General features: G+C 51.0%; 2 protein-coding genes and 1 pseudogene across 2 annotated transcripts; 1 reads left to right on the top strand and 2 right to left on the bottom strand.

Annotated features, from left to right (window-relative positions):
* The first annotated feature begins 725 nt into the window (after nucleotides 1-725).
* LOC136533390 (uncharacterized) lies at nucleotides 726-2871 on the top strand (annotated as a pseudogene).
* A 1346-nt stretch (nucleotides 2872-4217) lies between these two features.
* Nucleotides 4218-13661, bottom strand: LOC136533389 (protein STICHEL-like). Its single transcript, XM_066525946.1, has 6 exons — nucleotides 12363-13661; nucleotides 11380-11599; nucleotides 7504-8067; nucleotides 5736-6417; nucleotides 5329-5404; nucleotides 4218-5245 (listed from the first exon to the last, which is right to left on the bottom strand). The coding sequence occupies exons 1-6, from the start codon at nucleotides 13659-13661 to the stop codon at nucleotides 5213-5215; spliced, it is 2874 nt and encodes a 957-aa protein (XP_066382043.1). The 3' UTR covers nucleotides 4218-5212.
* Nucleotides 13662-13781: 120 nt separating this feature from the next.
* Nucleotides 13782-16703, bottom strand: LOC136533392 (uncharacterized). The gene is made up of 2 exons (XM_066525949.1): nucleotides 14907-16703; nucleotides 13782-14642 (listed from the first exon to the last, which is right to left on the bottom strand). Exons 1-2 carry the CDS (start codon nucleotides 16701-16703, stop codon nucleotides 13782-13784), a joined length of 2658 nt encoding a protein of 885 aa, XP_066382046.1.
* Nucleotides 16704-17306: the final 603 nt, after the last annotated feature.

Raw genomic sequence — 17306 nt, 5'->3', positions numbered from 1 at the left:
CGATCAGAAACGACGACGAACAGCGGAGGAGGGACGGACGAGAACACGATCACAAACTCACATAGTTCACTGAGAGCGAGAGAGGAGAGAGGGAGAAGGGAGGAGAGTGGAGACAGGGTCAAATAGACGGATCGAGGTCACCGGAGTCAAGGATGACGGACGAGATCAGTAGATCACGAGAGAGAGCTCACATTTGCCAGATTGTGGATGTGACCGATCCGCCGATGCGAGCGAGAGAGAGAGAGAGAGAGAGAGAGAGCCGAGATTGCGCTGCGCCGCCACGGCGAGCCGACGAGCGAGTGGGGATTAGGGTTAGGGTTGGGTGCGGACTACGGAGCAGGCGAGGCGACTGGGCGAGCGGGGATCGGCTGCGCCGCGGCGAGCAAGTGGGGATTAGGGTTAGGGTTATGGTTGGAAGCGGAGAGCGAACAGCGGAGCGGAGCGAGCGAGGCGACTGGACTGCGGAGCGGGCGAGGCGACTGGGCGAGCGGGAAGTCCCCGCTTATATATGCCAGGCGCGGGGAGGCAGTAGGCCAGGCTACCAGCGGGCCTCCGGTTCTGGAGCGGGTCGTGCCGTGCCAGCCCACGTGCCTGGGGTAAGGCCCAGGCACGGCCTGCTCCTCCGGGCAGTGCCAGCCTGGGCCCGCTAGCCGCCGGGCGGGGTCGTGCTTGGGCCGGGCCAAAAAAACGGGCCTTGGGCTGGGCCGACGGGTTCGGCGGGCTGCATGGCCATATATAGATATACTCTATCTATATGCACTTCGTCGGATCATATACGCCATAAATCTAAGATATATACATGGAAGTAGAAAATAATTTCCATATATATATATATATATATATATATAATCCTCCTGTTATTACCCTTCATCATCAGGAAGTACAAGGCCGGGTACGTGTGGCAGGACCTGAAGGACGACGACCTCATCACGCCCGTCTCCGACAACGAGTTCGTGCCCAAGGGCTGCGACGTCCGGGGAACACCTCCTCCCTGCGTCCAAGCGCCAAGAAGGACTTCTTCGCTAGGTGACTCACCCACGCCTGAATTTCCATTCCATTATATTTCTATCTGGCCTAGTTTTCTCATCATTTATTCTTTTTGTTTTGTTGGAATGGGTTTTGTTATCATTTCTGCGTTGAGGTTGTTGTTAACAATTCGACCGCTGTTCATACCAGTCGAGAAGAAACGCAAGGAGGAACAGGAGGAGGAGGAGGTGACGACGCCGTGCAACGACGATCAGAACCGCCCCGTGGAGGTGGTACTGACGCCGGACTCCGACGAGAGCTCCCCAAAGCCGCCGCCGCCTGCGGACCAGGACTCGCCCGGAGGCTGCGAGTCGGCGCGGCGCAGTACGACGACGTTAAAGATCGAGAAGCCGCAGGGCCTCGACGAGCAAAAGCAGCAGGAGCAAGTGGTGATCAAGATCGAGGTGTCGCGGTCACAGAGCCGCCGCCAGCAAAAACACGAGGACGACGAAGAAGAAGCGGCGACCGAGAAGGCAGGCACCAAGGCTGCGGCGCCCGCGCCGGTGGAGGAGGAGCAGCCGCAGGGAGAGGGAGCGGAGGGGGGGCGTCAGGGGCCACGCGGTGGGGAAGCAGGCGCGGAGGATGCGCGTGGCGCGGGCGCGGGCGCTCCACAGCATGCTGACGTGCGCGTGCACCGACGCCGACGCCGCCGCGGTCCGCCCCCTAGCGCGGCAGCAGGCCGGCGATGACTGGACGCCACCCACGCCGACTTGTCCCGGCATGGAAGGCTGCTGCGGCATACGGTGACTTGTTGAAACGCATATTCACGTCACGCGCACAAGAATCGGTCGGCACGCAGGCCGATCCCATTCGATGGCTTGGTTTGGTTGGTTCCTTTTTGTTAACTTTTTGCAAGCGCGTACGTGCGTGCGTGGCTTGGCAGCGTGAGCCGGAAGGCGACGAGGTCGCGGAAGGGCGGCAAGGAGAAGCAGCAGCGCAAGCGATCGAGACGGGGAGAAGAAGCACGACGCGCACAAGCCGGCCACCCTGCCGCGTTGCTCGTAAGTGCCGCTGCCTGCAATGCCTTCTGTTACTCACCACTGGCTGTTGTGCTTGTTTAATTTCTCGTTAACCTGATCGATTCGGTTCGGTTCTGAGTTCTGACCCCGTTGCATGCTGGTCGCTCGGTCTCGCTGTGATTTGGCCAATCGGGTTTCATTCATGTGCTCAATCGGTTCCGTTCAGCTCCGCCTGCCCGTGACAGCAGGGGAAGAGATTCTTATTCTCTTTACTAGACTAGATACTAATCCAGTAGATGGCTATAAATTGCCAGGTCCGTACTGTTTCATTCGTGGATCTTGTACAAGGTAGGGTCAAGTTATCCCGTGCGAGTAGAAGACGAAAGAGGGTGCATTTTTAAACATTCAAATTTATTCGTAGATTCTTCTTAGGTTTTAATATAGGAGTATAGGAGTATATTATCCAGTGACAAGAACATATACCGATACTGACGTGCTAACAGCTTCCCGTACTTGCATCTGTTAGAACCCCACTGATCCAAACCATGGTCAGTCGTCAAGGCCTGCTCACCTAGTCGACCAAGCTGAACGACTACTGGTGTACATTTCTGAATTTGGTGTCTGAATTTTGCTTGGCCGTGCGGATGAGGAGCAGCACCAGCGCCCGGCCCAGCGCCGACAGGAGGCGCAACTGGCCGACCGCCGGCCACTACTCCTCGGAGTCGGAGCGGCCGTCCTCAGCCTCCGCCGTCTTCCTGCTCACGGAATCCTGACGGGATCCGATCGTCAACTGAACTGATTGCTCTTCTAGCTGATCTCAGAAATGAATTCAATCCACTAATGTTGCGGGATGGGATGTACATGGTGCGTGCGGATCGAATGAAGAAGCGACTTTGGGGTCATTTTGTCTAGTTCTGGCAGTGTGCAGCAATACATACCTGTTTGTCTCGACATTTTGGTTGCTTCTTCTGTGAATAATATACGAGTTTCTGTATTATTTGATCGCCTCTGTTCATCGATTTTTGGGTTAACAGTGTTTGCTTTCTGCTTTGGACCGTTCCTAAGCTTTCAGGTAGCCAAGTAAATATATAAACTCGACCGGTCCATCGGATCATGCCATGGCATGCGTTTGTCTTGAGCTGTAACGGTCATGACTCATCAGATACGGTGGTGGCGGCGCAGTTATTTTGCCAAGCAAACAGGGCGTGGGACAGTTACGTGCATTCGTGTATAGTACATGGTTCATCATGATTCATGACGTACGGTGCGGGGGAGTAGCAGCTATGAGCCTACGACGACATGTAGGCACGAATCGTGAATTCGTGACGGAGCACGTAGGCAAGCTACGGCCGGCCGGCCGGGCACTCTTCATGTAATTGTCGGCGGGGCGCGAAGAGAGGACCGAGCCCGGCCAGGTGGACGTCGGCGTCGGCAGCACGATGGGGGAGGGGCAGAGGGAGGGCGGCCGGCAATTAACCAGCGCGCGGAAGGCAAGAGGCATTGCGGGGAAGTGTGAGGGGATGCCCTCATGCCCGGGCGGCCGGGCCACGCCCACGCCACCATTCCTGCTCGGCGGGACCCATATTACGTGAGAAATCACGTAGCAGATGCATCATAAGTTCATCATAACCAAACAAACCATCTCCAGAACCAACGTTTGATTGGCGACCAACGTTTTCTTGTGATACTCGAACAACAAGGCGGCGGAATCAACCAAAAAAGCCACCGAATCCTTCGATGATACTGATGATGACTATTACTAGCACAAATAACACACCGGTTGGCGCCCGCCTTGGCACAAGAGACCAAAAAACTGACCATTCATTCAGATACTACCGCCCACGCAATCACCCCCAGCTAATCATAGCAAAGCCTAAAATTAAGCCAGCCCAGCCAGCCAGCCAGCCAGGCTGTGAAACTCCAAAGCCTCATCAAAGGTCACGCGTCCTCCGCCTAAACAAAGGCCCCGCCACCAGCTAGCTATATATGCCCGGCCTATCCCTCCCGCCCTTTCCCATCCCAACAAGCCCAGCTCGCTAGTTTCGTGCTCCTCTTCTCCTCCTTCCCATATCTCGAGCACCGAAACCTATCGAGAAGCTAGCTAGCGAGATGGCGGCCACCCTCAGGCTCAGGATCCTCGCCGCGGCCGCCGCCGTCGTGGCCTCGTCGCTCGTCGGCGTCGCCACCGCGTCCGAGGCGGCGCCGGCTCCCGGCCCCGCCAGCCCCAGCACCGGGGCCGCCGCCGCCGTGACTGCTGGTCCGGCGCTCGCTATCGGCACGTTCGCCGTGGCCGCCGTTGGGTACCTCTTCAGCTGAGCTGGGTTGCCGTTGCGCGCGTCGTCTTCATCGCTACTTTTACTTGATTGTTGTGGCCAGTATTTTCATGTTGGGTGTGTTTTGATCGGTTGACGTACGCGAGTTGCCGGTTGGGAGTGTGTGCATCTTGGATTCTTGGTTCATGTACTCTCCATCGATCGACCTGTTTACACAGCCATATATATGAAGTAATGCAGTGAGTTTATATTCATTGCGTTCTGTGTGAGATAAACATGGCATATTAAGCAGCAACACGTCAACACTGCAATCCACTGCTGGGGTACAACGGTAGATTAGATAGAGAATGTCCAGTGTTAGCATAGTAGTAGAATAGAGGGTTTTAAACCACCGATACAAAATGATAAATCTACACAAATGCAGGAGTTACTAGTATTTGTACAAACTTGATAAAATCACAACTTATCGACGTAAGGTCCTCCTTTGTTCTAACAAAAAGACTTGGTACAATAACAATGTAAAGTAAATTCAACTGCTGTCAAAAACAGTACAAAAAAATGCTGAAAAATAAGTGCGTCTCGTCAACTTGCTAATCAATGTTTCCTAACTGCGCTGACCGCCTCACGCCTCAGCCCTGTGACTTGGCAAGGGGTTACACATCCAAATGTCTGTACAAGAGGCATAGATGGATCAGAATGGCTTGGTAAAATCCACATGTCCAACGTCTCTGCTGGGTATGAAGTATCTAACTTTTATCACCCTCTGCTGAGTTCAAGCGTTGAAAATGCTGAACCCTCAGCAGCATTAATGCATGGAAAAATTAACGAATCAGTCTTCATAAATCCTCTAGAAAGAATGAAGCAAGGCAGTCTTCGTGAGGCACATGCATCTCTTCAAACATTCCTCTACAATCCAGGGCCACAATACTCGTTTTATCGTCGTCAATTGCCAACTTAAGATGACCTCAACCGTGTCTGCCCTTTGCCCTGAATCGAGAACATGAATGGAATGAAATGTGACGTATGATAGCCAAAAGAAATATCTTCATATGAGTGCATTTCAAATTTACCTTTCTCCTTTTCATTTTTTCAGCTTTCCAGCATGGGAAGAGCCCATGGCAACCAGGTGCACCGGACTCAGAAACCCTGTAAATCAGGCATGGAAATAGTGAGTGTTACAAGCTGAAATGTAGAAAGTAAAGAAGACACAAACTTTTGTGAACCATGAAACACATAGAAACTTTTGTTGAAAGTTGACTATGGAGATGTATAATGCTAAGGAGAGATGTTTCAATGCCACCTCCAAAGTCAGTTAATTTGACTAAAAAATAAGAAATTCTGTCAGTGTGCTGCCCTTTGTAAGTTGTATGCAGCTACATTTATGCAGTTGTTTACTTTTTCTAGTAGCACTGCCAGTCTTCTAAAGACAAGATCGAAAACTATCATGCAGATTACAAATAGTAAATATGTTACTTACACGCTCTCATTGTCACAATTTGCCAAATGGTTATTTCTATGCAAAAGGCTTGGTGAAATGGCATAACCATTCTCCATCTGTACATTTTGACTTTTATGGGGACCATGACTGTCACTGATCTTTAAGGCTTTCAGTTCATCGGACAGATCCTTGTCAACATGCCTTGAGGTAACAATGCTGGCCACTGAGGACCTCCCATGATGCTGACCACCATTTTGTGGAAGAATTTGATTTCTCTCAGGTCTAGCTTGATTTAACATACCAGGCATGGTTTTTTCAGCAGCCTGGAGCCATGCACTCTCTAACCTTTGTTCATCAAGAGCTGATATCTTCAACTGTTCAACAGAAACATCCTGGCCTCTTGTTCTGTGCATTCCTGAATTTTCATCAGAGATGATCATGGGAACATTGCTTGGCTGCACTCCACCAGCACCTGATAGATTCAGAACACCCTTTCGACGTTCACTGTTCATTGAACAACTCAAGACATCAGATTCAGCTGTCTCATCCAGGTATGTCTCATGCTTTAGTCCTCCAGCAAGAAATTCTTGCATTAAACAAATCCTGACTTCCACATTGCACTTCAGTACAGTTTCCATTGCATTTCTGATGCTGCTAATAAATCTTTGGGCTCGAAACTTTATATCATTGTCCTCAAATGCTATAAAAGCAACAATGGTACCTGAAATGAAGTAATACCAAAATCAAGTTTGGGCAGATGAACAGCTGCGCACCAGGAAAGAACAAATAAGTGGCAAGAAAAAAGAAGAAAATTTCCTTGTTGGTCTCTCGTTTATTCATGAGTGTTCCTATTTGTATGCCACTGATTTTTCAAGCATCATTTACATGCTCAACATACAGATTTAGTCACAATTACGCATCAAATATGCTGAACCTGTCAAGCAGCAGGGTCAGTATTGTTGCTTGCACTGCCAGTGACTAAGAATGCAGAATTTGGATGTAAGCTAGAAGAATTGAAGACTTCAAGGCACCTAGACTTAAAGTTGCAATAAAAAATAGGCTTCTTGAAAACATAGTAAGCAAAAGTTGATTAGTAACTTAGAGATACAGATACTAAATAGCCCAATATAAATTGCCTTTCTAGTACATCTTTCTTTTAAACCATAGAACTAAGCTCGATACATCAACAAATAATTAGGTGGAATTCCTTTCCAGCCCGATGTTTGAAACATATATGCTCTAGTTCAATAAAACAATGAATGAATTTTATCAATTACATACATTACCATGGGCTAGTGTGTAACAATATGGTTAGTGTTTCTGCATCTTTCACCTAATTTGGAATTTTGGACTTCATATTCAGTATTTACCGATTCAACTAAGTACAGTTTGTCAAGCTATAGTGCAATTTCTGTTTTGAAGCTAAATGGCTACAAAAGAAAAGCTGGAACCTGAACTTAAGTGTTGACAACTCTGACGATTGCATTTATTTCGTCATGGAGTTGGGACCGCAAGCAAAAGATGTAATGCAACTGCATTCAGCTTTTGCGGCAGCTTAGTTACCCTAAGTTTTCGCATATTGTAAAGTCGGAATCCAGAAATTCTCATTCTGGGTTTCTGACTCGAGCTTTAGGCCATCAAAGTTTTAAAATGATGCAGTGGAATTAAGATGCCCTACATGGTCAGGAAGCTCCAGCTCTAATCCAGTGGTCAGAAGTACTAGAGCAAACTTGTAACTGTAAGTTGTAAACGAAAGGCCTTAAAACATTAACATGGCTGGGACAAGAATGAGAATACAGTGCTTTACCTTCACATTCTTTGACAGATGCTAGTTTCCCATGATCATAGAGAAGCTGCCGCAATGTCTTGGAGTGGCAGTTCTCTATGCACTTCCTCCAAATTCGGGTAAGGTTATCAGAGATTCCACTATTCATAGCCTTTTGCTCAGAAGAAATACTTATTTGAGCAGAATCCAATAATGCTCTATCAACAGACCTACACTCAGCATAAATCATGTTTTCATTGGGTCTCATCCTGGAGGACAATGAAGCAAGGCACTGAGGACTAGAGTGCCCACTGGTTGTTTTCAGATCCACTATTTTCTTTAAATCAGGAAAAGTGGATAATTGATGAGATGTAGTCCTGCTCGCAGAGGATTCTCTCACTGCTTCCATCACGGTTTCGCTGGTTGCTTTAGCACTTTGCTTACTGCTGCATCTTGATTGAGTTATTTCTGAATTATGACCAGAACCAAGCTGGAGTAAAGCAGCAGTGAACCAGGTCGAACGCTCGCTTGAAAGTCTTATCTGCTTTTCAGCGTCAGAAAGAATCCTCAGCGCTTGTTGTAATCTTTCCAATTCAGCATCAGTTACTAAAGAATGCAGCAAACATGTTAGAACTTCAGAATTCAGATAAATCTTTCTTGTTTAGATCAACACACGTTCAAGAATGCACTATATTGCAACAGATTGACACATCACAGATCCATTGTACCAATCTCAATTGGAGCGACAAGATAGATTACAAGTGCTGGTGCCACACAAAAAATACATAGCCATAATCCATACTGGCAAGGTTACTAAGTTTAAGAGTTTACATCTGTTTCTTGGCACAGATATTGCAAAGAAGTACAAAGTAAATTGGCACTTTTGACTGAATAGTCATATGATAGGCAGATGCACATTATTAATAAGAGCGATACTGATGTGCACCATTGAAATAAGCCAACTGTTTATGTAAAGAATACATAATGAATTTGTTTCTTTAGGGATATAGAACCTTGTAAGTCATAAACAAGCCGCGATAATTTCATTTTCTGACAGTTACACAGAAGAAATAAAAGTAGCCGAACAACACACCTATATACAACAACAACAACAACAAAGCCTTTAAGTCCCAAACAAGTTGGGGTAGGCTAGAGTTGAAACCCAGCAGAAGCAATCAAGGTTCAGGCACGTGAATAGCTGTCTTCCAAGCACTCCTATCTAAGGCTAAGTCTTTGGGTATATTCCATCCTTTCAAGTCTCCTTTTATTGTCTCTACCCAAGTCAACTTCGGTCTTCCTCTGCCTCTCTTCACGTTACTATCCTGGCTTAGGATTCCACTACGCACCGGTGCCTCTGGAGGTCTTCGTTGGATATGTCCAAACCATCTCACCCGGTGTTGGACACGCTTTTCTTCAATTGGTGCTACCCCTAATCTATCACGTATATCATCGTTCCGAACTCGATCCCTTCTTATATGACCGCAAATCCAATGCAACATACGCATTTCCGCGACACTTATCTATTGAACATGTCGTCTTTCGTAGGCCAACATTCTGCACCATACAACATAGCAGGTCTAATCGTCGTCCTATAAAACTTGCCTTTTAGCTTCTGTGGTACCCTTTTGTCACATAGGACACCAGATGCTTGGCGCCACTTCATCCACCCTGCTTTGATTCTATGGCTAACATCTTCATCAATATCCCCGTCTCTCTGTAGCACTGATCCTAAATATCGAAAGGTATCCTTCCTAGGCACTACTTGACCTTCCAAACTAATATCTTCCTCCTCCCTAGTAGTAGGGCCGAAGTCACATCTCATATACTCAGTTTTAGTTCTACTGAGTTTAAAACCTTTGGACTCCAAAGTCTCCCGCCATAACTTCAATTTCTGATTCACTCCTGTCCGGCTTTCATCAACTAGCACTACATCGTCCGCGAAAAGCATACACCAAGGGATGTCCCCTTGTATGTCCCTTGTGACCTCATCCATCACTAAGACAAACAAATAAGGGCTCAAAGCTGACCCTTGATGTAGTCATATCCTAATCGGAAAGTCATCCGTGTCTCCATCACTTGTTCGAACTTTAGTCACAACATTGTTGTACATGTCCTTAATGAGCCCGACATACTTCGTTGGGACTTTATGTTTGTCCAAAGCCCACCACATGACATTCCTTGGTATTCTATCATAAGCCTTCTCCAAGTCAATAAAAACCATGTGTAGGTCCTTCTCCCTATACCGCTTCATCACTTATCTTATTAAGAAAATGGCTTCCATGGTTGATCTTCCGGACATAAAATCAAATTGGTTCATAGAGACCCGCATTACTGCTCTCAAGCGATGCTTGATAACTCTCTTCCATAGCTTCATAGTATGGCTCATCAATTTAATTCCCCAGTAATTAGTACAACTTTGAATATCCTATTTATTCTTGTAGATCGGTACCAATATACTTCTCCTCCACTCATCAGGCATCTTATTCGATCGAAAAATATGGTTGAACAGCTTGGTTAGCCATACTATAGCTATGTCCCCGAGGCATCTCCACACCTCGATTGGGATACCATCCGGTCCCATCGCTTTATCTCCTTTCATCCTTTTCAACGCCTCTTTGACCTCAGATTCTTGGATTCTCCGCACAAAACGCCTATTGGTGTCATAAAAAAAGTCATCCAACTGAAAGGTTGTGTCCGTATTCTCACCATTGAACAATTTGTCAAAATACTCTTGCCATCGATGTCGGATCTCATTCTCCTTCACCAAGAGATGCTCTCTTTCATCCTTAATGCACTTAACTTGGTTGAAGTCTCTTGTCTTTCTCTCATGAACCCTAGCCTTTCGGGTTTCATCTCCATTAGAATAGCTAGATTTAACGTTGGTTCGTCACACCTATCACAACCCTCCTCCTTTACCAGGGCTTGATACCTGCTATGTTGAGACAACATAGACGGAGTTGCAACACACCTATATACACTACATTTAAACATATTGTGGAAAATGATCTAGGGTTGCACACATTTAAAAGCCATATGAGTCAGACCCTGAAGCTAAAGATGTTAGATAATAAAACTAGTAAAACAGAGAGCACAGTATCCAACAAATATGATGCAAGTGGAAACAATTGTGTTTCTCAATAAAAGTGTATTAAATTATGGTCTTTGAAGGCATCCAGGCCTGCATTGATTCATGAGAAAAGTATTAATTATATTTAAAATGGTGGGCATGACTGCATAACTGTTTTGTTCTACATCGGCCTGTTCGCTGGTTGGTTTCTGGGCTGGTTTGGACTGGCTGGTGCTGGTTTATTGTGAGAGGAAAACACTGTTGGCTGGCTGGTTTGGGCTGGCTGAAACCAACAAGCGAACAGGGCGCATGAGTCCTTGAAAAATTCATCATCTCCTCAGCAAGAAAATTAAGTACTATCCAATCAGTGTATTTTCTTAGTATAAACATAAGCATTACAGCTCAATTGTCAATTCATTTCATATTTTTTATAAAAGGTGCTAAAACATCAAATATCACTAAGTTTCATATGTTTACCGTTGCAACCAGACAAGATAATAGTAGAGAAGCTGAATGTATCAGTTTACTTTGTCAGACAATCACATTTACTTGTCTTCATAGTATTACTAATGCAATTTCATAAGATCAACAAAGTTGTTAATCAACATCTTTATTCTAAAAGGAAAGAATTCATAAACATTTATCAGGCATTAGAATCTTAAGTACAGTGTGTTACCTCCACAACAAAGGAGTGGAAACTCCAAATACACTAATGCACAACATTAAAAAAGAATGATGATACTGAATGACTGGCTCCATAAGAAAAACACACTTAACGAGTAAAGCATGAACAGTGAGTCAGCGACACAAAAGATGGATTTTGAAAGGATTGCATCAGAAAGTTGACTCACTATTTCGACCACCGATTCCATCTCCACCGCAAGTAGGGTCCGCCAATCTATAGGTCCCAGCAATGATGTCCATTATGAGCCCAGCTAATTGTGACATTAATGCCATTGGATCGACACCAGAATCCATCAGCTCTCTCGACCTTTTGACTGTTTCGGCAGTGTCTGATGACATGGCTATCTCCAATAGGTCAAGGAGTTTCTCCTCAGACACAACCCCAACCTGTAAAGCATAGTTAAAGTTTGTGTGACTGATCTAAATATGGCATTACCATTATGACTTCCAAGTTGCTACAGCTATAGAGGGAATCCTATAGGGTGTTTGGTTTGAGAAATTACTCCATTCTAGAATCTTGATGAGGTGGTGCATTATGAGTCCATTACTCGAATTTGATGGAATGACTCCATTCCTCATACTAGTACTAATTACTAGCTTGTGAGGAATGAGGTGATGATGGATCAACCCATTCCATTCCACAAACCAAACAAAAAAGCGAGGAGGAAGAAGATGATGGACTAACTCATTCCTCAAACCAAATGCCCTATTAGAGTTCTGCTTTCCATTAAAGAATGAACTACAAACGTACAGTAAGTGAGAAAGGGAAGGAGGGAGAGTTCAAACAATCTAATCCAATGAGTTTGTGATTTGTGAATGTTCATTCCAGAGAAAACAGAAAGAGAAGGCTCATGAATCCGTAATCGAAAAACAAGACATTGAGTAGAGTATTGTCAAGCGCCTTAGCGCTCAGCGACGGCGGGCCGCGACTACGTAGTTCGTAGTCGCGCTCCAGTCCTCACCGCGAGGTTATAGTGTTATACCCCTCTGCTGGTGGCTTAATGAGAGTAGAGGTAGTAGATTAGATGATAACTGATTATCCCTTTATTGTTTGGAGTCCCCTAGAATATATAAGCCAACCGGCTAACAAACTTGGAAACAAACGATCCTAATTTTAAGGCCTAATTCTCTCCTAGCCACTGGGTCTGGCCCTGCCATCTTCATCCGAGGAGATCGCGGCCCTTGCCGCGTCACGCGCAGCAGCCCGCTCTGCTGCCCTGCGGATGTCTCGCGCCCTGCGTTGCCTTGCAAACGTCCGGCCCCACATGACATCTCTCCCCTCCTCGAGAAGCAGCTCGTCCTCGAGCTGGAAGCTTGGAAATTGCTCGCGGAACGTGTCGAGGTCTTCCCAGGTCGCCGACTCCGGAGGTTCGCCGCGCCAGTGGACAAGCAGCTGGCGAACGCTGCGCGCCAAGCGAGCCTGCTCAACCCGAGCCGGCTCTGGAGTGACCACGCCATGGTGGATGTGTGGCAGTGCCGGTGGAGTAGATGGAGGCACGCCGCTGAACTTCTTGAGGGCGCTCACATGGAACACGTCGTGGATGCGAGCCTGCGGCGGAAGGTCCAAACGTACAGCCACGTCGTTGATGAGCTCGGCGACGCGGTAGGGCCCGATGTAGCGTGGCTTCAGCTTGCTCGTAGTAGCCTGGGGTAGGGAGGACATGGTGCGCTGTCGGAGGCGCAGCAACGCCCAATCGCCCACCTGATAAGACACTTGTCGATGATGCCGGTCGTAGTGGTGCTTCTGAACAATCTGCGCCTGTTCCAGGCGATAGCGGACGTCGGCAAGAAATGCTTGGCGTTCCTCCATGTCGCGAGCCACAGCAGCAACCCGAGTCTCTCCCGGCTCGTAAGAGCGGATGGAGGGTGGGTCGCGGCCGTACACCACGCGGAACGGGGTCTCTCGGAGCGAGGACTGGTAGGCCGTGTTATACACGTACTCAGCCCAGGGAAGCCACCGCAACCATTGCCGGGGCCGGTCTCCCGTGAAGCAACGTAGGTACATGATGATGACGCGGTTGGCCGCCTCCGTCTGGCCGTCAGACTGAGGGTGGAAGGCGGACGTCATGTGCAGCTTGGTGCCCATCAGCCTCGTGAGCTCGCGCCAAAACAGCGAGGTGAACACTGGGTCGCGGTCCGAGACCACGGACTGCGGCATGCCGTGGAGGCGCACAATGTCGGTGAAGAACGCCTGGGCCACGGTCTCGGCGGTGTACGGGTGCGCCAAGGGAATGAAGTGGCAGTACTTGCTGAAGCGGTCGACGACGGAGAGGATCACCGACTTCCCGGACACTCGCGGCAAGGCCTCCACGAAATCAAGGCCGATGTCGGCCCAGACGATGGTAGGGATGGGCAGCGGCAGGAGGACCCCGGCGAGATGGAGGTGCTCCGACTTGTACCTCTGGCAAGTGACGCAGTCCCGAACAAAGTCCTGCACCCAGCGACACATGTTGGGAAAATGAAAATCGCGGCGTAGTCGATGCAGCGTGCGCTGGACACCCTCATGTCCGTCGTTGTGGACGGCCGCCACGATCTCCTACAGCAGCGGCGAGGCCAGCGGTATGTAGAGTCACCCGTCGTATGTGACCAGGCCGTCGGAGAGCGCCCACGGGGCGGCTCGCGTGCCCGCGCTGATCTCGTCGTGGACAGCGACCAAGGCCGGATCCGTGGTCTGGGCGTGGCGGAGGCGGCTGATGAAGTCGAAGCGGGGGCCCGAGACTGCCATGAGCGCGCCCGAAGAGTCCTCCTCGGTGTCGCGGCGTGAGAGGGCGTCGGCCACCGTGTTCGTCGCGCCGGACTTGTACTCAACGGTGAAATCAAAGCCCAGCAGCTTGCCGACCCAGTGATGCTGGGGAATAGTCGCGAGGCGCTGGTCGAGGAGGTACTTGAGACTGTAGTGGTCCGTCTTGACGATGAAGCGGCGCCCCCATAAGTACGGTCGCCAATGGCGGATGGCGAGGACGAGGCCGATCAGTTCCCGCTCATAGGCCGCAAGGGAACGATGGCGAGGCGCCACCGACCGGCTGAAGAATGCAATCGGGTGCGCCTCCTGGATGAGCACCGCCCCGAAGCCGTAAGTGGACGCATCACACTCCATGATGAAAGACCTGGAGAAGTCCGGCAGGGCCAGCACAGGGGCTGACGTCACCACCCCTTTGAGGGCTGTGAAGGCCGCCACGGCGTCGTCGTTCCAGGTGAACCCCTCCTTCTTCAGGAGCGCGGTGAGGGGTGCGGCGATGGCGCCGTAGTTGTGGACGAATTTTCTGTAGTAGCCCGCCAGCCCGAGGAATCTGCGCACCGCGCGCGCAGAGCGGGGCCGCGGCCACTCATGGATGGCCTGGACCTTGACGGGATCCATCGCCACGCCGGATGCTGAGATGATGTGGCCGAGGTAGCTGACGGAGTCAACGCCGAACGAGCACTTGGACCGCTTCACAAAGAGGCGGTGTTAGCGCAGAATGGTGAGGACGACACGGAGGTGTCGAAGATGGTCCGCCCAGCTCTTGCTGTAAATCAAAATATCGTCGAAGAAAACGAGGACAAACTGGCGGAGGTGAGCACGGAGCACGTCATTCATGAGCGCTTGGAAAGTCGTTGGGGCGTTGCACAGCCCGAACGGCATGACCAAGAACTCGTAGAGGCCGTCGTGGGTGCGGAACGCCGTCTTGTGGATGTCCTCCGGCCGCATCCGCACCTGGTGGTACCCCGATCGAAGGTCGAGCTTGGTGAAGAAGCGCGCGCCATGGAGCTCGTCGACGACGGGGATGGGGAACGCGTCCTTGACGGTGAGGGCGTTCAGGGCGCGGTAGTCGACGCAGAAACGCCATGAGCCGTCAGCCTTCTTGACGAGGAGGACCGGTGAGGAGAACGCCGAGTCGCTGCGTCGGACGATGCCCTGGTTGATCATGGCGGCGCATTGGGATTCCAGCTCGTCCTTGTGTGCCGCCGGGTAGCGGTAAGGACGGACGGCCACAGGCGGAGCGTCCGGCTTGAGAATGATGCTGTGGTCGCGTGCGCGGGGTGGGGGCAGTCCCACGGGCTCGGCGAAGACGTCCTCAAAGGTGGCCAGCAGCTCGTCGAGGAGGGACGTGCTGGCCGTCGCGGAGTGGAGGCCTGGCGCGCTGGAAGGTGGAACCCCGGTCCAGCAGAAGTCACGCCCCCGTAGCTGGAACGACATGGTGTGCTTGGCGAAGTCCCAGACAATTGGTCCGAGGGTGGCCATCCATTGGGTGCCCAGCACCAGATCATATCCTGCAAGGGGCATGACAAAGAGGTCGATGGTGAAGTCAGTGCCGTCGACGGAGACTGGTGCGGCCCGAATGACGCCGGGGCAAGTGATCCGCTCGCCATTGGCCACAATCGCCGTGAGTTGAGGCCGAGGCAGGACCGTCAGCCCGGTGCGCGGCGCGGCGCTGGCGGCGATGAAGTTGTGGGTAGACCCACTGTCGAGGAGGGCGACAAGCGTGGTACCGCCCAGCGAGACGGCAATCTGCAACGTCCCGCCGAACGGCACTCCGGCCACTGCGTGCAGGGAAAAGATCGGCGACTCCGTCTCGTGCTCGTCGGTCGCGGCTGCTTCGTCGGTGTCGGAGATCTCCACGCCGCCGATGTGGAAGATGCGCCGGCAGACGCGATTGTGCCCCCTGGTGTACTTTTCGTTGCAGTTGTAGCAGAGGCCCAAGCGGCGGCGCTCCTCCTGCTCCTCCTTGGAGAGCCGCTTCGCCGGCCGGCCCTCTCCCTGATTCGCGGGCATCGGAGCCTTATCGGTGGCGGCCGTGGCCGCTGGAAGGATCGGACGCAAGCCCGGTGCTCCCAGGACGCCGCGTGCAGGGCCCTTGGCCGGAGCGGCGGTGTACTGTTCGATGAGCTCGAACTGCCGGGCAAGGCTCATGGCGGCCGCAAGGGTTTGCGGGTTTTGCATCTGGACCTGGAGGCTGAGCGGCGGCAAGAGCCCCCCCGTGAAGAGCTGAACCCTCTGTGCCTCGTCCAGGCGCCCGGCGCGGGGGAGCAGTGCCTGAAAGCGGTCCTGGTAGTCGGTCACCATCCCTGTGCGGCGGTAGGCCGACAGCTCGAAGAGGGGCACCGAACGGAGCGGGGGCCCGAAGCGTAGGTTGAGGAGCTCCGTGAAGCGCGGCCATGTCGGCGTGCCCTCGTCCTCCTGGACCTGCATGTACCACAGTTGGGCTCCCTCCTGGAGATTGTACGATGCCATCCAAACGCGCTCCTCGTGCATGATCCGCTGCTGCAAGGACTCGCATTTGTTGATGAAGATCAGCGGGTCACTCTTGCCGTCATAGTGCAGAAATTCGGGGCGCCAGTGCTTCGGCGGCCGATCTTGGTGGTGTTCGCCCGTGCCCGGGCGCCCTCCGGATGTCGAGGAGCCGTTGACGGAGAGATCATGGATCGCCTTCGCGTTGGCCTCGATCGACCTATGCATCAGTTCCATGTGCTTGGTGAGCACGTCGATGGACGCCTTGAGATCGTCGCCCATGTCGTCGGCGGAGCAGGAAGCGACGGACGACGAGGGTGGAGATGCGGCGGCGGCGAATGGTGGTGGGGCTTCGGTGGTTGAGGGCGGGGCGGGCTGGGCGACAGCGGAGGAGGAAGCGGATCGACGAGACCTAGATACCAGGTTGTCAAGCGCCTTAGCGCTCAGCGACGGCGGGCCGCGACTACGTAGTTCGTAGTCGCGCTCCAGTCCTCACCGCGAGGTTATACCCCTCTGCTGGTGGCTTAATGAGAGTAGAGGTAGTAGATTAGATGATAACTGATTATCCCTTTATTGTTTGGAGTCCCCTAGAATATATAAGCCAACCGGCTAACAAACTTGGAAACAAACGATCCTAATTTTAAGGCCTAATTCTCTCCTAGCCACTGGGTCCGGCCCTGCCATCTTCATCCGAGGAGATCGCGGCCCTTGCCGCGTCACGCGCAGCAGCCCGCTCTGCTGCCCTGCGGATGTCTCGCGCCCTGCGCTGCCTTGCAAACGTCCGGCCCCACATGACAAGTACATTGAATGAAAACAAAGCCTATTTTGCATATATCTACATAACATATGTTAATCACTAATCAGTGTGTTTATGTCTTCATACTT

Source organism: Miscanthus floridulus, unplaced genomic scaffold (assembly GCF_019320115.1).
Source record: "Miscanthus floridulus cultivar M001 unplaced genomic scaffold, ASM1932011v1 fs_875_5_6, whole genome shotgun sequence".
Classification (NCBI taxonomy): Eukaryota; Viridiplantae; Streptophyta; class Magnoliopsida; order Poales; family Poaceae; genus Miscanthus; species Miscanthus floridulus.
This window is presented reverse-complemented; position numbering and strand designations above follow the sequence as displayed.